Source organism: Enhydra lutris, unplaced genomic scaffold (assembly GCF_002288905.1).
Source record: "Enhydra lutris kenyoni isolate GAN:26980312 unplaced genomic scaffold, ASM228890v2 scaffoldscaffold11, whole genome shotgun sequence".
In the NCBI taxonomy this organism is placed as follows: Eukaryota; Metazoa; Chordata; class Mammalia; order Carnivora; family Mustelidae; genus Enhydra; species Enhydra lutris.
In genome coordinates this window covers 35,963,784-35,987,534 of record NW_019154095.1, presented here as the reverse complement: position 1 = coordinate 35,987,534, position 23,751 = coordinate 35,963,784, and the positions used below count along the sequence as shown (strand labels likewise).

Below are 23,751 nucleotides of genomic sequence, written 5' to 3'. Positions count from 1 at the left end.
AAAAAAAAAAAAAAAAAGGAGAATAACTGTACAGAAAGAATTATTGGGGAGATCAAATTAATGGAGACACCTGGAAACAACTAGAACAAAGATGCATGGGAGCTATCAGTAACATGCAACAGATGCCACTATAGTACCCAGTGGCCTGCTCTTCAGAAGACACTGGCAGATTTTACCACTGGGGACCTCAACAATCCCCATGACAGCCATAGACATCCCACACCTTTCGCAATAGAGAGCCCAGTGTTTACCTGGAGCTCCAGAAAGACACTGGTAGTTTTTGCCACTGAGGTAATCAACAGCCATCACCACTGCTGACCCTCCAGATAAGGAGACCTCACTATGCCTCACTCAGAAAAAGCTAATGTTCTGCTGTCCCAGAATCATGGCTGCCACACATCTTTCCAAACATTTGGAAATGTGTTTCCAGACCCCAGAACTATAGCTACTCCACATGCACCCACATTTTAGACACAAGAGTGACTGTCCCTGTGTGCTACTCAAATAGACCCTGGGTCCATTGTTGCTCAGTGAGCACATGCTTTCCAGTCCCTGCCCCCATGAATCCTCCAGGAACACCTGTACCTGAAGCAGCAGAGCCACTGACACTCCGACTAGCCATGGCCCCAGACCTTGACATGCTTTCACTCTGTAAGTGCTCCAGCCTCAGCCCTATCACTACTAAAGAGGCATTGTGCATCAGACACCATTGCCACTGTCACCATCACCACCACCATCACCTCACTGAAGAACCCAACAACCTTGCCACGGCTCTGGCCATCTAAGGACTCCTGCAATTTTTGCTGACACTGACCTCAGCTGAAGAAGTTGCATAGAGACTGTGCCACAGGGCCTGCCCTGGAGCTGTAATCTCTACATTCCACTGAAAGAATGCCTCCCAACACACTCATCCTCAAGTAAAGGTATTTCCCTATCAAAACTAGTCCATAAAGTCTGGAAGACAATACTACTCTATCAAATATGCAGAAAATGCAAAGACAAAAGAAACACAAAATATCCAGGAATTTGTTGACATTTGCACCATTAAAATATCCTATAGTTTGTCAAGTGCTTTTGCTGCATCTAATGAGTCATATGATTTCTACCCATTGTTTCTTTAAATAAGCTTTCTATCCCCTTCTTCTCTTTTCCTTATGGCACTTGTTTCTTTTGATGGTATGCCATGGATCACACAGGTCTTCTTTATTCTTTTTCACTTTTTTCTTTGTTTTTCTCTCATTGGATAATTTCAGATTATCCAATTATTCTACTCACAGATTTTTTTTCTTCTGTTTGATCAGCTCTGCTGTTGATGCTCTCCATTGCATTTCCCATTTCACTCACTATATTCTCCAGCTCTGGAATTTCATTTGATTCCCTTCAATGATTTCTGTTACACTTCTCATTTTGAGGGTGCCTGGGTGGCTCAGTTGGTTGAGCATCTGACTCTCAATTTCAGCTTGGGTCATAATCTCAGAGTCATAGGGTTGAGCCCTACATCAGGCTCTGTGCTCAGCAGGCAGTCTCCTTGAGACTCCCTCTCTCTATTTCCCTCTGCCCCTCCCTCTGCTCGCACTCTCTCTCTCTCTCTCACATAAATAAAATCTTCAAAATACTTCTCATTTTGTTCAGTGTTATTTCATTTGTCTCTCTGTGTTTTCTTGTAGCTCACTGAACTTCCTTAAAACAATTATTCTGAATTAAGTTCAATGAGCAAGATAAACTGTTTTTATGAAATACCTTCCATCAGCTCTCCTAGGGATTCTGAGGCTTTTTCAGACATGCTCCACCTTCTTGCTCCCTTTTGTAGCAGAATTATTAAGCACATAGGACTTCTCTCAATCCTGTAACACACCAGTCTGAGTGCTGACAGACTGCCTTTTGCTTTTACATGTCTGGCACTAAAGCTCTCCAAATGCATCCAGTTTGTTGTTGTTGTTGTTGTTGTTGTTACATCCAGTTTGTTGTTGTTGTTGTTTTCCAGAGATGGGCTAGAACTTCTCTTCTGGAAAACTGGACTTCCATAAATCTCTCTCATCAGGGTGATTGTCTAAGATAGTATTTTCCAAACACTGCTAGACTATGGCCCTGAGGCATCAAACAAGTTCACAAGCCACTGCAGGGTCCACAGCAGCATCCATAGCTGGTCCCTATATGCTTATTATCCAATGCACAGGTGGGTGAGGCTCCTTCCAAGTCTCTTGGCATATGGTGGTAGGTCCCATAGCTTCCACAAACACTCTCCCACAAAGGTTCACGGATGAATGCCAATTGTTGTTGTTGAGGGGGGAAACAGTGAAGGACATTTTATCAAATACTTAGTGAAAAGATAATGTTCTCAGAAAATAGAATGGAACAGGCCACCTTGGTGGCTCAGTTGGTTAAGTGTCCAACTGCTGATTTCAGCTCAGGTCATGATCTCAGGGTCCTGCAGTGGAGCCCTGCATGGGCTCCATGCTCAGCAGAGAATCTACTTGTCCCTCTCCTTCCCACTTTGCAACTCCCCACTGCTTGTGCACTCTCTCCTTCTCTCAAATAAATAAGTAAATAAAATCTTTAAAAACAAAAAGCAAAAAAAGAAAGTAGAAGGGAATTTTTTTACTTATTTTATGAGTCTAATAACATAATTCTCATACGGAAATCTGACAAAAACATCTACAAAAAAGATTATAATATACCTCATCAACACAAAAATCTTTAGCAAAATATTAATAAATCCAAGAATATAGAAAATAATAATACCTAATAAATAATGGGTTTTATTCTAGAAATGTAGGGGTTTTCTTTACCCCCGTAAAATCAATGAATATAATCTGCCATATTAACAGACTATTAGAAAAATATACTCATCTCAATAAATATGGGGGAAATGTTTGAAAATATTGAACACCCATTTATGGAAAAACTGAAAGAGAAGGGAATTACCTCAACCATATAAAGCACATTCAGGAAAAACCCATGGCTAACATCATACAAATAACATTATACTTATTAACTAAGTATAATACTTAATGCTTTCCACCCCAAATCACTAAAACACGTGGATGTTTTACTATTCCTTACTACTTTATTCAACATTAACCCTGTACAGTAGAATGAGGAAAGAAAAAGAAGTACGGCATACATGCTGAAAAATAAAAAATAAGACATTCTTTATTCTCAAAAGATATGAGTGTGTGTTTGTGTGTGTGTCGTAAAATGCAAGGTCAACAAAAACCACTAGAAGAACTAGTAATCTAAGTCCTGCAGACTGTTAACAAATTCCAATGATCTCTGTGAAAGGCAAATTTTTAGTTTAAAAAAAAAAAGTAATAACCATTTTGCTTCTAGCAGTAAATTTCATATCACATTTGTTCATCTTTATCAGCATTTGTGTAGGACAGAATAACTCTGAAATCCCTGAATACTTGCTTGGTTCAGGCACATATACACAATGTGTTGCAAAATTTGTTTTTACAATGATTATTCTGAGCAAGTGCTCTGAATTCTTATTATATAATATTTTCGTCATTTAACAATTCTGTACCTACAATTCTGTACAGTTCCATGTTCTCTGGTGACTAGTTAGAGTAAGACTTCTCTATACCTATTCGGAGTCATTTTGTTTATTTCACTACATCAGATCACAGATAAAAGATTAAGATACAAAAATCAATTATATTTCTTCTTAGTAGCAACAAACAACTGGAAAACCAAGTTTCATGAAAGCAATACTATTTTACAACAGCACCAAAACCCAAAACATAGTTAGGAATAATATAAAGATTTAAAAAAAATGTTCACTATAAACTAAAAAACATTTTTTTAAGAACATATTCATGGTCTGCAAGACACTATATTGTTGTCAATAATCCAGAATTCATCTATAAATTTAATACAACCTTAATTAAAATCCTAAATGGCATTTCTTTTTTAGAAATTGGCAAGCCAATATTAAAGTTTAAATGGAGATGAAAAGGATTCAGAAAATCCAAAGCAATATTGAAAATAATAAACAAAGTTGAATAATTTACATTACCTGGTTTTAAATCTTACCATAAGTTATGGTAATCAACAACATAAGGATAGATAGACCTTTGAAGCAGAAGAGAATCCAGAAATGGAACTCTCTTACATTCTCAATTGATTTTTTTAACAAAGATATCAAATCAATTGAATGAAAAAGTCTGTATTAAAAATGATGATAGAACAATTGCAAAGCTATTGGGGAAAGATTAATCTCAATCCTTATCTCATGCTCTATACAAAAATTAATTTGATTTAAAAGAAAAGTTAAATCAAAACATTTTAGAGAAGCATAGAAAAATAATGTGCATGACCTTAGAGTGGGCACATATTTTTAAAAATAACTATGAAAGAAAAATATTTCTTTTTTTAGGCGAGATGATGGACGAGTAGGGGACCCCATTTCAACCAATTCCCTGAATTTAGTTGGATATCTACCAAACCATTCTGAACACCCACGAAATCAGTCTGGATCTAAGAATATATATCTGGATCTCTACAAGCAGATAAGCACTGCTTTTTGCAAGGATTGGAAGTGCACAGTCATGAATCTGCCGGGAGTTATCAGAAGATAAACATACTCCTCACTCCTCACTGTGTGAGGATCCCAGGGCCCTGAGGTCAAGACCTGAGCTGAAATCAGATGCTTAACTGACTGAGTCATCCAGGTGCTTTAGGTTGTTCTTTTTCTAGTTCTGGTAAGTGTAAGATTAAATTGTTTGAGATTTTTCTTGCTTCTTCTCTTAGAACTGCTTTTGCTGGATCCCAAAGGTTTTGGACTATTGTGTTTCATTTTCATTTGTTTCCATGTATTTTTTTATTTTATTTTTATTAAGTTTTTAAATTTTCATTCCAGTATAGTAAACTTAGTGTTATATTAGTTTCAGATGTACAATTTACTGATTCAACAATTCTACACATAATTACTCAGTGTTCATCATGATAAGTGTATTCTTAATCCCCTTCACCTATTTCACCCATCCGCCACCTATCTCCCCTCTGATATGCTTTATTTTAAATAAGAGCCCCAGGGAGGGAGACAAATCATAAGGGACTCTTAATCTCAGGAAACAAACTGAGGGTGGCTGGAGGGGGTAGTGGGAGGGATGGGGTAGCTGGGTAATGGGACTCTAGGGAGGGTATGTGCAATAGTGAGTGCTGTGAATTGTATAAGACTGATGAATCTCAGACCTGTACCCCTGAAAAAATAATACATTATATGTTAATTTAAAAAAGAACCTTGTTATTTTTTTCCTACAAGAACATTTTTTGCTTGAAGCATACTTCAGAATACGTGAAGTATATATATATAAAGCATTCATCCAAAAAAAACAGAATACAGATTTTCTTCAAGTACATACAGAAGAATCCCCTGGTCATGTCACCACATAAAAAGAGACACAACAATGGGCACCCAGGTGGCTCAGTCAGTTAAGCCTCTGCCTTAGGCTCAGCTCATGATCCCAGAGTTCTGAGATCAAGTCCCACATCTGGCTCCCTGCTTTGCAGGAAGTCTGCTTCTCCCTCTGCCCCTCACCCTGTTGGTGCTCTCTCTCATTTGTTCTCTCTCTCAAATGAATAAATAAAATATTTTTTAAAAGAAATGATAAGTATTTAAAATTAAGATGACTGAAATCATATTAAGTATATTTCCCAACCACAATAGTACAAAACTAAAAAAGCAAAACTAAAACACAGTCAAAAAATCTACAAAAAAAGCAAAACTAAAACACAGTCAAAAAATCTACAATGTAAATACTAAATATTGAATATATAAATATTAAACAACACACCGCTGCACAAGCAATAGGCCAAATAAGGAAACGGTAAATCAAAATAGTCTCAAAAGAGACTAGAGAAGAAAACACAATATTTTAAAACATATGGGATGGAGCAAAAACAGATGTTAGAGTGAAATTTATGCTATAAATGCTTGTATTAAGAAAAAATTTTTAGAAGTGCCTTTTTTCTAGGTATGTCACCTGAGGTAAGAGAAATAAAGGGGAAAAAAAAAACTATTGGGACTACATCAAAATAAAAATCTGTATAATGAAGGAAATAACCAACAAAACTAAAAGGCAACTGAATGAATGGGAGAAGATATTTGCAAATGACATGTCTGATAAAGGGTTAGTATCCAAAATATATAAAGAACTTATCCAACTCAACACCCAAAAAAAACCAAATAATCCAATTTTTAAAATGGGCAGAAGACATAAACAGACATTTCTCCAAAAAAGACATGCAGATGGCAAACAGACACATGAAAAGATGCTCAACATCACTCATCGTCAGGGAAATGCAAATCAAAACTACAATGAGATATCACCCTACACCTGCCAGAAATACTAAAATCAACAACACAAGAATCAGTGGGTATTGGTGAGGATGTGGAGATAAAGGAACTCTCACGAATGCATGGTAAAAGTGTAAGCTGGAGCAAACACTCTGGAAAACAGTATAGAGATTCCTGAATCTCTTAGGATCCTTAGAATCCAGCAATCACACTACTGGGTATTTACCAAAGAATACAAAAACATTAATTCGAAAGGATGCATGCACCCTTATGTTTATAGCAGCATTATTTACAATAGCCAAGATATGGAAGCAGCCTAAGGGTCCATCAATTAATGAATAAAGAAGTAGTGGTGTGTGTGTGTGTGTGTGTGTGTGTGTGTGTGTGTGTAATGGAATATTATTCAGCCATAAAAAAAGAATGAATCTTGCCATTTGTGTAGCATGGATAGAGCAAGTTATTATAATGCTGTAAGTCAGTCAGAAAAAGACATATAATTTCACTCATATGTAGAATTTAAGAAACAAAACAATTGAGCAAAGGGAAACAGTACAGAGGCAAATCAAGAAATAGTCAATTATAGAGGACAAACTAGATATTTACTAGAGGGGTGGTGAGTGGGGGAGTGAATGAAATAGGTGATAGGGATTAACTAGTGCATTTCTCATGGTGAGCATTGGGTGATGTATGGAATTGCTGAATCACTACATTGTATACCTGAAACTAACATAACACTGTATGTTAACTATAATGGAATTAAAATAAAAAATAAAAATAAAAGACAAAAATGCAATAGAGAACTTCAACAGCAGAATCAAGCAAAGAAAAGAAACAATATGCAAATTGGAAGACATGTTCAGGCACAGGGGAAAAAAAAAAAGAAAAAGAATGAAGTCCTACAGGATTATGAGACACCAACATATGAATCAATATATGCATTACTGCAGTCACATTAAAAGAAAAAGAATGAGGCAGAAAGCTTATTTAAGGAAAAGGAGCTGAAAAATTCCCAAATCTTAGAAGACAAATGGATATCTAGGTTCACAAAAGTCAAAGGATCCAAACTAGGATCAACCAAGACAACACTAAACAGATTCACATTATAAACAAATTATCAGAAGTCAAGGAAAAAGAGAATTTGAAAGAAGGCAGGGAAAAGTGGCTACTCATATACAATGGAACCCCCACAAAACTATGAGTGGATTTTTTTAGCAGAAACCTTGTAGGCTAGCATGGAGTGGATGATATAATTGAAGTTCAAAAAAATCTGCCAACCAAGAAGTACTGTATTCAGAAAAACTGCCTTTTAAAAAAATAAAGATAGTCTTTCTCAGACAAACACAAAGTGAAGTTTATCACAACTAGATCTGCCTTCAAGAAATGCTAAAGGGAGTTCCTCAAATTAAAATGAAAACACACTACACAGCAATGAAAAAGCATAAGAAAATGTAAATCTCAATGGTCAAGGATATAAAGCTGTGATGATGATATATAAATTACTTTTAACCTAATATAACAGTTAAAATATAAAAATTTGTTTATATTTTGAATACACAATATAAACAGAAGCAATTCTGACTAAAATAGCACAAAGTATGTGGAGGGGAAGTAAAAGTATAGATTTTTAGGGTGCTTGGGTGGCTCAATGGGTTAAGCCTCTGCTTTTGGCTCAGGTCATGATCTCAGGGTCCTGGGATCGAGTACTGCATCGGGTTCTCTGCTCAGCGGGGAGCCTGCATCTCCCTTTCTCTCTGCCTGCCTCTCTGCCTACTTGTGATCTCTCTCTCTGTCAGATAAATAAATAAAATCTTTAAAAAAAAAGTATAAATTTTTATGTACACAATTGAAGTTAAGCTTATCAACTTAGAAGGTTACAAGTTACTTTATACAAGCCTCGAGCTGTATAAAGAAAAAAATCTATAATAGATACACAAAAGATAGAAAAGAATCAAAGTTACTACCAAAAAAATCATCAAATTGGAATGGACAACAATGACAGACAATAAAACTGTAAAACAGACAGAAAACAATAAACAAATGACAATAGTTAATCTTTACCTACTAAAAATGAATTTAAAACTAAATAGATTAGGGGCACCTGGGTGGCTCAGTGGGTTAAAGCCTCTGCCTTCAGCTCAGGTCATGATCTTGGGGTGCTGGGATCAAGCCCCACATCAGGCTCTCTGCTCAGCAGGGAGCCTGCTTCCTCCTCTCTCTCTCTGCCTGCCTCTCTGTCTACTTGTGATCTCTATCAAGTAAATTTTAAAAATTAAAAAAAAAACTAAATGGATTAAATTCCCCAATCAAAGGGCATAGACTAGCTAAATGGATTAGCCTCAGGGCACACCTGGAGCTAGCCCCTCCACTCTGTATCCACAGACAAGTGGCCCAAACGCTATCATCAACACCTAATGCAGTGTGTATGCCTGGGCATGAAGGCGCAGCTATGGTAATGTATGCCAACAACCAGTGACATGACAGCTGCTAGTGAGCCCATAATTGGACTTGGCTTTTGCTGCTTGCTCTGACCTCTATCACTGTAAGTGTGTATCCAACTAGCCCTTACCCCTACACAGGCACCTGGAATAGGCCTCTATAGCCAAGTGTGTGCACTCAGTCACCTCCAGCCACTAACATTGTCTGTCCCTAGTCTCTAGGCACTGAACCTGGAGATGTTCCTGAGGATTCTAACAGCCCCAGCAGCCACTGAGGACTGTCTAACCACACAACGTCCATGCCATGAACCCTTGTGGCCTAAGCCAAGGAGACATTATACCCATGGACCAAGTGCCATCAACACATGCCCAAACAGGGTACACTGCTCCACTAGACCTCGGATCACCACTTACTCCAGAATGCCCCCTCCCACAGATGAAAGTCTTCCCTTACCAAAGTCAATCCATAAAGTCTGGAAGAGGTGACTGCTTCTTCAAATAAGTAGATAACTACACACAGCTATAGGGATCATGAAGAAGCATAGAAACATGATGCCACCAAAAGGATACAGTAAACCTCCAGCAAATAGCTTCACACAAATGGAGATCCAGGAATTGTCTGATAAATAATTCAAAATAATTGTTCTAAAAATGCTGAGAGAGCTACAAGATAATGTAATACAGATAAACAATGTAATAAAATCAAAAAACAATACAAGAACAAAATGAGAGGTTCAACAAATAGAAAATATAAAAAGAACCAAACAGAAATTGTGGAACTAAATAATCCAATAACTAAACTGAAGAATTCAGTAGAATAGTTCAACAGTATAACTGATCAAGCAGGCAGAATCAGTAAGCTAGAAGACAGATCAATTGAAATTATCTAATTAGAGAAACTAATGGAAAAAGAATACAAGGTTATAAAGAAAGCCTATGTGACGTATAGGACACCCTTGAGAGAAATAATGTATGCATCATTGGAGTCCCAGAAAGAAAAGAGAGGGAGAAAGGAGTAGAAGTCTTACTTATATAATGACGAGAACATCTCAAACCTGGGGAGAAAATTGGACATATAAGTTTATGAAGTTAATAGATCACCTCAAAAATTCAATCCAAAATGGTCTTCTCCACGACACATAATAATAATAAAGAGACATTGTAATAAAACTATCTAAAATCAACAAAAAGAGAAAGTGGTAAAAGAAAAATATTGTCTCTCATAAAAGAGAATCCCTCCCACCCCAGAGAGCTGTCAGTAGATTTCTTAGCAGAGATCTTGCAAGTCAGGAGACAATAGGATGATATAATCAAAGTTCTGAAAGAAAGAAACTGGTAACCAAAAATACTTTACCCAGCAAATTTGTCCTTCAGAAATTAAGGTGAGATAAAGACTTTTGCTAGTAAACAAAAACTAAGGGAATTGATCAACACTAAATCTGCCTTAGAAAAAATGCCAAAAGGAGATCATCACGCTGAAATGAGAAAAGCTAATCAGTAACATGAACACAAATGAAAGTATACAACACATCTGCAAAGGCAAGGACATAGTAAAATTCATAATATTCAAACTGTAACATGGTTATGTGTTAACTCTAGTATAAAAGTTAAAGGAGAAAAGTATTAAAATAGCAATAGCTACAGTAATTTCTTAGTGGATACACACTACAAAAAGATGTTATTTTGACATCAAAAACATAACAGGAGGGGAGACTTGGGAAGGGTTTTGAAATTGATCAAACATTACTATTTTGGCATAAAAAATAAGCTGTGATACATATATTTTATGTAAGTTTTACAGTTACCATAAACAAAAACCTGCAGTAGATTCACAAATAATAAAGAGAAGGGAATCAAAGCATACTACTATGAAAAATCACAAATTCACAAAGGAAGGCAGAAAGAGAAATAGGAAAATAACAATTAACAAGTTGGAATTAGTAGGTCCTTGCCTATCCATAATCACTCTAAATGCAAAGGAACTGAATTTCCTAATCAAAGGACAGAGAGTTGCTTCCTGAATAGGCAGAAAAATAAGACCCAAGTATATGCTGCCCACAAGAGAATCACTTCAGCTATAAGGACACACATAAGCAAATGTAAAGGAATGGAAAAAGATCTTCCATGCAAGTGGAAAACTAGCAAGCAGGGATAGCTATATATCAGACAAAATGGACTATAAGTCAAAATGTCAACAAGAGGGGTAAAAAAGATCATTATATAATAAGGCAGTCAATTCATCAAGAAGATATGACAATTATAAATATATATCCACTCTACATTGGTGTACTTAAATATCGTTAAGTACTAATAAAACTGAAGGAGGAAATAGACAACAATACAATAATACTAGGGGACTTAAATATTCCACTTCCTACAAAGGATAGATATTCAGACAGAAAATCAACAAGGAAAAGCTGGACTAGGACCAGACTTTGGACCAAATGGATATAACAGACACATACAGAATATTCCATTTAGCAGCAGCAGAACACACATTCTTCTCAAGTGTGCATGGAACACTCTCCAGGACAGATCATATGATAAGCCATAAAACAAGTCTTAGTAAACTTAAGAAGGAAATCATACAAAGTAACGTTTATAACAACAACAATATGGAACTGAAAATTAATAATTGAAGGAAATCTGGAAAACTCACCAATATGTGGAAATTAGAGAACATGCTCTGAAACAACCAGTGGGTCAAAGAGGAAATCAAACACAAATCAAAAACTATACTGAAATTAATGAAAATGGAAGGACAACATATCAAAATCTATGGGATTCTGCAAAGCAATTCTAAGAGGGAAGTTTATAGCAATAAACACCTCCATATAAGAAAAGAGGTGTAAAATAAACAACCCAACTCTATACCTCAAGGAAAAAGAAAAAAAAAGCCACCAGATTAGCAGATGGAAAAAAAATAACAAAGAGCAGACCAGAAATGAATTAAATAGGGATGAGAAAAACAATAAAAAGATTAACAAAATAAGAGCTGGTTTCTCGAAAAGACATACAAATTTGACAAATATCCAACTAGACTAAGAAAAAAAGAAGATTCAAAAAAAAAAAAGAAAAGAAGATTCAAATAAATAACCATAAATTAAGGAAGAGACATTATAACTGATAACATAAACACGCAAAGGGTCATAAGCAACTATTATGAACAATAATATGTTGACAAATTAGGAGAACCTAGAAAAAGTAGATAAATTCCTAGAAACATAACCAACTAATACTAATCATGAAAAACTAGAAAATTAGAACAGACCAATTTTGAGTAATGAGATAAAATCAGTAATCATAAATTTCCCAACACAGAAGAGACCAAACCAGATAGTCTCCCTGGTGAATTATACCAAACACTTAAAGAATAATTAATGTTAATCATTCTCAAACTCCTCCAAAAAACTGAAGAGATAATTTCCAAATTCATCCTATAAGGCCAGCTTTATCTTGATACCAAAGTCAAATAAGAATACTATAATAAGAGAAAACTATAGACCAACATCTATAAACAGATGTAAAAATTATCAACAAAATATTGCTAAACTAAATTCAACAGAGCATTAAAAGAATAAAACACCATTATCAAATGGTATTTATCTCTGGAATGCAAGGATAGTTCAATATATGCAAATCACTAACTGTGATATACCACATAAATAGAATGAAAGACAAAAGATCGTAAGATTCTCTCAATAAAAACAGAAAAAGCATTTGACAAAATACAACATGCTTTCATGATAAAAATAATCAGCAAATTGAGTATAGAAGGAACACACCTTAACAGAATAAAGTCCACATATAATAAACCCACAGCCAATACCAAACTTAATTGGGAAAAGCTAAAAGCTTTTCCTCTAAGATGAGGAATAAGACAAAGATGCTCATTCACACCACTCCTACTCAACATAGTACCAGAAATTGTAATGAGAGCTGTCAGGGTAAAAAAATAATAAAAGGCATCCAAATTGGAAAGGAAGAAGTGAAATGGTCTTGTAGAAAATATAATCTCATATAGAGAGAGTCCTAAAGACCCAACCAAAAAGGTGTGTTATAACTATTAAATTCAGTAACTCTGTAGGGTACAAAATCAACATACAGAAATCATTTGAATTTCTATACACTAACAACAAAGCAGCTGAAAAAGAAATAACAGTATTCTCACTAGCATCAAAATCAATAAAAATACTTCAGAATAAATTTAAATGAAGTGAGAAATCTGTACCCTGAAAATGACAAAACTTTCATGAAAAAATCTAAGACACAAAAGAAAAGATATCTTGTGTTCCTGGATTAGAAGAATTAATAGGTTAAAATGTCAATACTACCAATACCATCTGTAGTTTCAAAGCAATCTATACCAAAATTCCAATGGCATTTTTTCAGAAATAGAAAAAATTACTAAAATTTATATGGAACCACAGAAACTTTGAAAAGCCAAAGCAATCCTGAGAAAAAAAACAAAACTAGAGGTACACAATTCCTGATTTCAATTATACTCCAAAGCTGTAATAATTATAACAGTATGGTACCGTTGTAAGAAGAGCAGACCAATGGAACAGAATGGAGAACCTAGACCAAATCCCAGTATATGCTCAAAAAATACTTGATGAGGGAGCCAAAAATACTCAATGGGGAAAAAAGAACCTATTCTATAAATGACATTGGGAAAACAGGATATTCTCATGTAAAAGAATTAAAGTAAACCTCTAGTTTATACAATTCACAAAAATTAACTTGAAATAGATTAACAACTTAAAGAATGAACACCATAAAAATCCTAGAAGATGACATAGGGAAAAAGCATTGACATTGACATTGTTGTTGGCACTGACTTTTTAGATATGACACCAAAGCACATGCAGCAAAAGCAAGAAGTAATAATGGGACTTCATCAAACTAAAAGGCTCTTGCATAGCAAAAGAAATAAAAAAGTTAAGACAATCTACGGAATGGAAGTGAATATCTGCAAATCACGTATCTGGTAAATGTCCAAAATATACAAAGAACTCATAAAACTCAGTAACAAGGGCGCCTGAGTGGCTCAGTGGGTTAAAGCCTCTGCCTTCGGCTCAGATCATGATCCCAGGGTCCTGGGATTGAGTCCTGCATCAGGCTCTCTGCTCAACAGGGAGCCTGCTTCTCCGTCTCTCTCTGCCTGCCTCTCTGCCTACTTGTGATCTCCATCTGTCAAATAAATAAATAAAATCTTAAAAAAAAAAAAAAAAAACTCAGTAACAAAAATCCAAACAATCTGATTTAGGAATGAGCAAAGGAAGAGAATAGACTATTTTCAAAGACATAAATATAGACAAAGGTACATGAAAATATGTTTAATATATCACTAATACCAAAGAAATGCAAACCAAAACCACAATAAGATAATTCCTTACATCTATTAGAATGGCTTTCATCAAAAACTGAAAAAATAACAAATATTGGTGAAAATATGGGGAAAATGAAACACTTATGCACTGTTGGTGGAAATGTAAATTGGCATAGCCAATACCTGTATGAATAGCAGTATGAAGTTCCCTTTAAAAGTTAAAAGTAGAACTACTATATGATCCAGCAATCCCATTTCTAATCCACTTCATATCCACAGGAAATGAATACAAGATCTTGAATAGAAATCTGCATCCTCATGTTTGTATCATTTTTCACAACAGGCAAGATACAGAAACAGTGTCTGTCAATGAATGGATTGGTAAAGAAAATGTAGTATTTATATAAAGTAACATTTTATTCAGTCATGAGGAAGAAGGAAATCCTTCCATTTACAACAACATGGATAAACTTGTGGGCATTGTGTTAAGTGAAATAAGTTAGACAAGGAAAGACAAATGTTCTATAGCATTGCTTATGTGTGAAATCACCAAAAAAAAAAAAAAAAAAAAAAGAAAGAAAGAAAGAAAACAAAACAAAACAAAAACTGAACTCAAGTAAACAAAGCATACATAGCCTGTGATTACCAAGGCTGGTAGGTGGGGGAAAGGGAGAGATGTTTGTCAAAGGGTACCAATTTCTAGTTACAAGATGATTTAAGTTCTGGGATTCTAAGGTACAACATGATGATTATACTTAATAATACTGTATTACATACCTGAATGTTACTAGGAGAAAAGATTTTAAATACTCTCACCATGAAAAGAAATGTTAATTATAGCACACGATGGAGGTGTTAGCTAACAATATGGTGGTAATCATTGTGCATTGTGCAATATATAACCATACCAAATCATGTTATATACCTTAAAATGATACAATGTTATAGGTCAATTACATCTCAATAAAGCTGCAGAAGGTGGTAAGGGTCAAGATAAACATAAACTTAAGACCTAAAACTGTTAAATTACAAGAAAATAGGGGGAAAGCTCTTGAATATTGGTCTGAGAAATAATATATTAGATATGGCATGAGAGAACAGACAACAAAAACAAAAATAGACAAGTGGGACTGCATCAAACTTAAAGACTTCCTTTTAAAAATATTTATTTATTTATTTATTTTTAGAGAGAAAGAGGGAGAGCAAGGGAAGAGGAGGGGCAGAAGGAGAGAATCTTTCAAGCCCACTCCCCACTGAGCAGGGAGCTGGACCCAAGACTCATGAGACCCTGACCTAAGCTAAAACCAAGAGTCAGACACTCAGCCAACTGAGCCACCCAGGGGCCCCCAGTCTAAAAAAAACTTAATAAAGGAAACAATCAACAGAGTGAAAATGAGACCTATCTGCTAATCACGCATCTGATAAGGGGTTAATCTACAAAATATGTAATAAATCATACAACTCAAGAGCAAAAACAAATAATGAGATTTTAAAAACCAAAAGACCTGAATAGACATTTCTCAAAAGAAGATATACAAATGACCATCAGATTTATGAAAAGGTGTTCAGCATCACTAATCATGAGAAAAATGTAAATCAAAACCACAACTTACACCTTTTAGGATAGCTATTATCCCAAAAAGATAAAAAATAACAAGTGCTAGCAAGGATGTAGAGAAAGGGAAACTTTGTACACTGTTGCGGGGAATGAGATTGGCACACTCATTATGGAAAACTGTATATAGACTCCTCAAAAATTAAAAATGAACTACATTATGATTAAGCAATTTCATTTCTTGGTATATATATATATATATATATATATATATATATATATATATATAACTAATATGTTAACTACCATGATTGTGGCAATTATTTCACAAAATATCAAAACAATTCATTTATCTTAAATATGTATTTTTCTTTGTCAGTTATACCTTAATAAAGTTTGAAAAATAAAAACATAGATGTTAAATAGAATAAAAAATTTAAATATAAACATTGGAGTGCATATGGCCCTTCTTTTCACGACATCTGTATCTTTGGGGTAAATACCCAGTAGTGCTGGGTCATAGGGTAGCTCACAATGAATCATGGAACACTACATCGAAACTAATGATTTACTGTATGGTGACTAACAGAACACAATAAAAAATTTTTAAATATATATTTAAATATATAGATAGAATTTAACTTACACATACATACATATGTATTAATTATATTTTATATATTATAATTATATGTGTACATATGCACATTGTTATAAGTACATTTTAATGTAATATGCACATTATATACAATTATATATTATATACATATATATACAATTATATAATTATATATATAATTTGTCTTGGTAATGTTAATAAAAATACAAAGTACCAACTATGTAGATTTTACAAAACAATATTACCTTTTCCAAATGTGATCTCACAACGTGCATTTGTATCCTGGCAGCCTCCATCATAACACAGATATCTGTTTCTACATAAATGTCCATTCTTTATAGTTACATCATATGGACATTCTGGTGACCCTCCATCACAAAATTCAGCAATATCACATTCACGATGTCTTGCTTCCCTACATTGAACACCTCGTCTTTCAATCTAATAGAAATTAAAATATAAAAAATAAAGCATTACACTTAAGATTGTTATATTTCTCAGTATTTATTTCAAAATTGTTCTATTTCAAAATTAATTCTATTTATAATTTAATGATCTATTTATTCATTAATGTCTATTAGTACCTTCTTTGTATAAAGCATTATGCTTATCATATTGAAAAAATTGTATGTTATCAGCTACAACAGGAAATAAGCATATGCACATGGAAAAGTATAACATAAATATGATGCGATGATTGCCAAAGTTCTGTTTGCATTTCAGTGCAAGGGAGGAAAAATCACTTTTAGCTTGAGATAATTATTTCTTGGGTGAAAACAATGTAATTCAGACAATTTCTAAATAAAATATACTTATTCAAAGCATAGTTTGTAAGTATGGAATATTTGTAATTCTATGACAAATGTGACACACAAATAACAGAATAAACAGAGGAAAACCAAAGGGTAAAGAGGCAGTTCTTAGAGAAGAAACTCAATCATAACTGTTCTCCTGAGTTATCCTGTAGTTAATTAACACTTTCATATACAGAATCTGAAAATGTACATAAACCATCTTAAAGGGACATCTATCTCATACATCTTAATTGATGATTCCCAGATGACAATAAAAAGATCACAGATGTAAGAATGTAACCACATGATAAGATTCTAGAAAAAAATAACAAAATTGCATTAGTCAAGGATAGTCAAGAACACAGAACCCATGGTAGGTAGTTCAATAGAGGGATCGTCATATGACAAATCTGTTACAAATATATTGCAGGAGCTGAAAAGGAAAACAGGAAAAGAGTCAACATCTTCAACATATAAACTAGTATGTGATCTTTCAATTAAATGATCTTTAAATAAATAATAAGTTTGTAGTTTGAACTTTGTGCTAACATAGCATTTAGGAAGTTCTATTCTAGTAAGTTTCATTATTTATACATTTATGGGAGATTGTTGTGTCTTTCAATTACATACTACAGGTACCTACCACAACCAGTAACAATATTTTTATTTCTAAAAATATAAATAATGCATAGAGTAAATAAAAAGTCCCTTTTAAGGGAGATCTTCTGTATTAAAAATTGTACAATAGCTCTCAACCAAGGCTTAACAACAACAGCATAAAGTTAGGCAGAATAATCGCATAAGAAGAAAACCTGAACATCCAAGTAATCTTCACAAAATCAGAAATCTGATTGTGAATTTAGTATATTGTTCTTTATCTGAAATTTCACTTATTTTTTTGTTTTAACTTAAATTCCAGCTTCTTAACATACAGTATAATATTAGTTTCAGAAAGTTCATTTATTTTTATTTACAGCTATAGGTCTAAGTGATTTAAAGTATTAAGACATGATTCATTACATACTTGAGAGATATTAATAAACTTAAATCTTACTTGACAGTCCCTGCAGCATAATCCTGCAGCACACTGTGATCCTGGTTTCAGCATACAAGTGAGAGGATTACAACAGCTAGCAGGTCCACATTGCTATGAATTAATGGAATGCACAAGTAAAAGTACATCATGATAATAATATAAACTTCGGCAAGAACTATATTTACTGGGCTTATTTTTTGAGTTTTAGGGAAAAATATTAATGCTGTCAATATTTATAGTTCTGTTTCTCTAAACAATTAGAATACTAAAGTAAGACTTTCACTTCAAATCAAAACAGAGTAACCAGTACCAAGAAACGCTTACCCAACTAGAAAACTAGGAAAAATATATGAAACAACTTTTTTTTTTTTTCCAGAAATTAGAGAATAGTGAGAGAGAACAGAATGGTGGTTAATAGTGTCTGGAGGGTGGGGGAAAAGGGTAGATACTGTTCAAAAGGTACAAATTTTCAGGGTGCCTGGGTCGCTCAGTGGGTTAAGGCCTCTGCCTTTGGCTCAGGTTGTGATCCCCAGGTCCTGGGATCAAGCCCCGCTTTGGGCTCTCTGCTCGGCCAAGAGCCTGCTTCCCCTTCTCTCTCTGCCTGCTTCTCTGCCTACTTGTGATCTCTGTCTGTCAAGTAAATAAATAAAATCTTTTTTTTAAAAAAGGTACAAATTTTCATTTAAGAATGAATTAGTTTCAGGACCCATTGTAAAACATGATGACTATAGTCAACAGTACTGTATCATACACTTGAAATTTGCTAAAAGGATAGATAAAGTGTCCTCACCACATACAAAAAAAAAAGGCGGGGGGGGGAACTTGTGAAGGATAGGTTAATTAGTTTGATTGTAGTAATCATTTCAGAAGTTATACATATATCAAAATATTATGTCGAACACTTTAAAAATAAAATTTGTATTTGTCAGTCATACTTCAGTAATGCTGGAGGTGGGGAAAGGTATATAGAGTTTATGCCTACTGCAAAGTCAGAATGTCCCCAAAATTTCCCTCACTACTTACACCAAACACAAGTTCAATGGATTTCCAAAACAACTCTAAGGTAATCTACTAGAAGGACTCACAGAACTCACTGAAAGCTGTTATATTCATAGTTATGGTTTATTATATGGAAATGATGCAAATTAAAATTAGCCAAGAGAAAAAGCAACCCAGGAAAGGCTCCTACTGCCTTCACCCCAGGAATTACATACATAATACTCTCCCAAAATTGATGTATGAAATTCCTGACTTATGCTATGTGGCCAGTATTACTCTAATACCAAACCCCAGAGACATTACAAAAAAGGAAATTACAGACCAATATCTCTCATAATCATTCAAACGCCAATTTATTCATCATATTGACAGGCTGAAGAAGAAAAACCATATGACCATAACAACTGAAGTAGAAAAAGAACTTGACAAAATCCAATACTCACTTAATGATTCATACAAAATATTAGCAAACTAGGAGTAAAGGGAAATTTCCTAAATTTAATAGTGAACATATAGAGAAAAACCTATAGCTAATATCATATATATGATGAGAAATTGATCAGGAACAAGACAAGGAAAGTCTTCACAACTCCTTTCAACATCTTACTGTAAGTTCTAGTTAATGCAGTAAGACAAGAAAATGAAATTAAAAATAGATGGGTTGAGAAAGAAGAAAAAAAAAACTTGTTTCTTCCATAGATTCCATGACTGACTATGTAAAGAAAATCCCAAATGACTGACCAAAAACAATAAATAAGTAAATAAATAAATAAAAATCTCCTGGACTAATAATTTATTATAGCAAGATTGCTGGATACAAAGTTAATATACAAAAGTCAATTCTTGGGGCACCTGCGTGTTTTAGTTGGTTAAGTGTCTACCTTCAGTTCAGGTCATGATCCCGGGGTTCTAGAATCAAGTCCCGCATCAGACTACCTGCTCAGCAGGGAGTCTGCTTCTCCATCTTCCTCTGCAGCTCCCCCCTGCTTGTGCTCATGCTCACATACTCTTTGTCAAATAAATAAAATCTTAAAAAAAAAAAAAAAGTCAATTGTTTCCCTATATATTGACAATGAAAAATGGGAATTTGAATTAAAAAACATGATGCCATTTATATTAGCATCAAAGTAATGAAGTATTTGGGAATAATTCTAACAAACTATTATAGAATCTGTATGAGAAAAACTATAAAACTATGATGAAAGAAATCAAAGAAGGCATAAATAAATGGAGAGACATTCCATGTTCATGGATAGGAAGTCTCAATAGCGTTAAGATGTCAGTTCTTCTCAATTTTATCTAGAGATTTAACGCAATTTCAATAAAAATCCCAGCAAGTTATTTTGTTGATATTGACAAACTCAATCTAAAGTTTATATGGAGATGCAAAAAAAAAAATGCAGAATAGTCACATAATACTGAAGGAAAGAAGAAGAAGAAAAAGGAGGTGGAGAAGGAAAAAATGAGGAAGAAAACCGAAAAACTGACAACACCCAACTTCAAAATTACTATGAACTATAATGACAGTTGGTATTCACAAAAGAATAAACAAAGAGACCACTGGAACAAAATAAAAACCCCAGAAACAGACCAACACAGATAATAAATCTTTAACAATGGAGTAAATACAGCTCAATGGAGAATGGATAGTCTTTCCAATAAATGGTGCAGGAAAAACTGGATATTCACATAGAAAATAATGATTAGATGCTGACTCTTTCACAAAAAATAACACAAAATGGATCATAAATTAAATGTAAAATGTAAGGCTATAAAACTTCTAAGAGGGTAGATTTAAGAGTAGATCTTATGTGAAGTGCTCTTCCACAATTAAAATAATAAATAAATAGGAATAATAATAATCTTAAATAAATTCTTTCAGAAAGTACTGAGCTCAGAATTGCCTTGATGCTTAAACCAGAAAATATTCTGAGACAAGAAAAAAATGCAGACCACAATCCCCTTGTGAAGATGTCCCGTCAACCCAAACAAAATATAAGCAAATTAAATCTACCACTATATATACAGAACAATTTAAGTGAAGCTAATGTTAGAATGCACGGTTGGGTTAGCATTCAAAAACCAATCAATGAAATGCACTATATTAATTAATTAATTAATTTTTAAAAGGAGAAAACTCATTTGAATCAGCTCAATAGACACAAAAATAAAACATTGGACAAAATTCAACACTAATTCCTGATTTGAGACTCTCAGCTAACCAGAAATAGAAAGGAACTTCCTCAACATGCTAATGGTATCTGTTTACCAAAAAAATTTTATCTAACATTATATCTAATGGTGAAAGTCAGAAAGCTTCCTCCGCCAATAAAAACAAAGCAAAGACCATTCTCAGCATTTCTAATTGACACTAGATCCAAGGTGAATTCACAAAAGTCAACTGTATTTTCTATACTAGCAATGAATAATTCTTAAATAAAATTTTAAAACAATGTTATAGAAACAAATTATAGAAAAACTAAATGAATTAAAAAAGAGCTAAATAACTGGAGATACACACCATCTACATTGATTGGCAGACTCAATTTTAATTTAACAAAAAAGTAATTCTCCCAGAATTGATGTATGAATACCACACAATTCCAATAAAGTCTCTATATTCACATGCTGATTCTCCAATTTATATGGAAATACAAAGGTCTCACAATAATAAAACTATCCTAGAAAAAAGGAACAAAGTTGGGTGATTTACATTACCTGTTTTCAAGATTTACTGTGAAAATACATGAATTAAAATAGCGTAGAACTGGCATAAAGTATGGTTACATAAATAAACAGAAAAGAATCCAGGGATAGACACACATGTATAGTAATTTACTTTCATAAGAATGCTAAAGTATTACAATGTTTAAATACAGTCATCTTAACAAATAAGAAATATTTGATACTCAAATGGAGCCTAATGAACCTCAAAAACACTACCCAAACACAAAAATGCACCCAAATGAATCAAAGACCACTGTGAGTAATAATCGTAAAACTTCTCAAAGAAAACATAGGAGAAAATATTCATGACCTTGAGTAGGCAAAGATTTCTTAGGACATAAAACGTTATGACCATAGAAGAAAAAAATGATAAATTGGTCTTCATAAAAAATAAAAAATGCCTGTTATTCAAAGATGTTGTTAAACAACCAAGAAGGGTATATACATAGACTGGAAATAAATATTCGTAATATACATGTCTGACAAAAACTAGTACCCAGCCTATAGGAAAAAAACTCTTACAAACCAATAATAAAAAAACAAACAATTTAATGGTTATTTAAGGACATGAGAACATGTTCAACATCATTATACTCCAAGAAAACACAAACCAAAACCATTGTAATGGCTAAAATTTAAAGGGCTGCAACATCACATTTTGGTGATGATGTGGAGGAAATTAAGTTTCCTGATAAGATTGTAAAATAATATAACAATTTGGAAAATAGTTTGCAAATAGTTCAGTTTCTCATGAACATATATGATGCAGCAATTCTACTTTTAGGAATTTGGAATAATGGCCCACTACTGTTAACAACTCAAATATCCATTAGCAGGTAAATGAAAAAACAGATTGTGTTATACTTAAACAACAAAGTATTACACAAAGTAAAAAGGAAGAAACTATTGTGACATAAAGTGACGTTGAATGAATCTCAAAACACAGTACTGAAAGGAAGAAGCCAGGGCCACCTGGTTGGTTCAGTCAGAAGAGTATGTGACTCTTCATCTCAAGATCATAAATTTGAGCCCCCCATTGGGTATAGAGATGACTTAAATAAACAAATAAATAAACTGAAAGAAGAAAGGATATATGAGGCATCATTCTATTCACATGACTTTCTAAATCAGGCAAACTGACAATCAGATGTTTCCTGAACAGGTATCACAATCTCAGATTTCAAGATATAGTACAAAGCTACAGTAATCAAAGCAGTATGGTACTGACACAAAACCAGACACTCAAATCAATGAAACAGAATACAGAGTTCAGAACTAAAGTCACACTTATACGGGCCATTGATCTACAACAAAAGAGGCAAGAATATACAATATGGAAAAGACAGTCTCTTCAACATATGGTGTTAGGAAAATTGGAGAGCTACATGCAGAAGAATAAAACGACAACTTTCTTATACCATACACAAAAATAATCTTGAAGTAGATTAAGAAGCTACATGTGAGAACAACCTGAAACTGTAAAACTACTAGAAGAAGACACAGCTGGTAATTTCTTTTACATAAGCATAGAAACATTTTTTTAGATATGTCTTCTCTGACAAGGGAAACAAAAGCAAAATTAAACTACTGGGACTGCACCGAAATAAAAAGCTTCTGCTTAGGGGCGCCTGGGTGGCTCAGCAGGTTAAAGCCTCTGCCTTCGGCTCAGGTCATGATCCCAGGGTCCTGGGATCGAGCCCCACATCGGGCTCTCTGCTCAGCAGGGAGCCTGCTTCCCTTCCTCTCTCTGCCTGCCTCTCTGCCTACCTGTGATCTCTGTCTGTCAAATAAATAAATAAAATCTTTAAAAAAAAAAATAAAAAGCTTCTGCTTAGCTAAGGAAACCATCAGTGAAACAACAGGGCAACCTACTGAATGGGATAAGATATTTGCAAAATTATATATCCAATAAGCGGTTAATATCCAAAATATATAAAGAACTGTTATAGCTCA

General features: G+C 34.0%; 1 protein-coding gene across 1 annotated transcript in view; it reads right to left on the bottom strand.

Moving 5' to 3' along the window:
* Positions 1–23,751, bottom strand: part of LOC111144478 (ADAM metallopeptidase domain 32) — a 192,555-nt gene that overhangs the window by 60,565 nt on the left and 108,239 nt on the right. Inside the window, exons 15-16 of the mRNA XM_022498780.1 lie at positions 18,091–18,183; positions 16,488–16,683 (exon numbers count right to left, since the gene is read on the bottom strand). Coding sequence (XP_022354488.1) covers positions 16,488–16,683; positions 18,091–18,183 — 289 coding nt within the window. The remainder of the gene's footprint in view (positions 1–16,487; positions 16,684–18,090; positions 18,184–23,751) is intronic.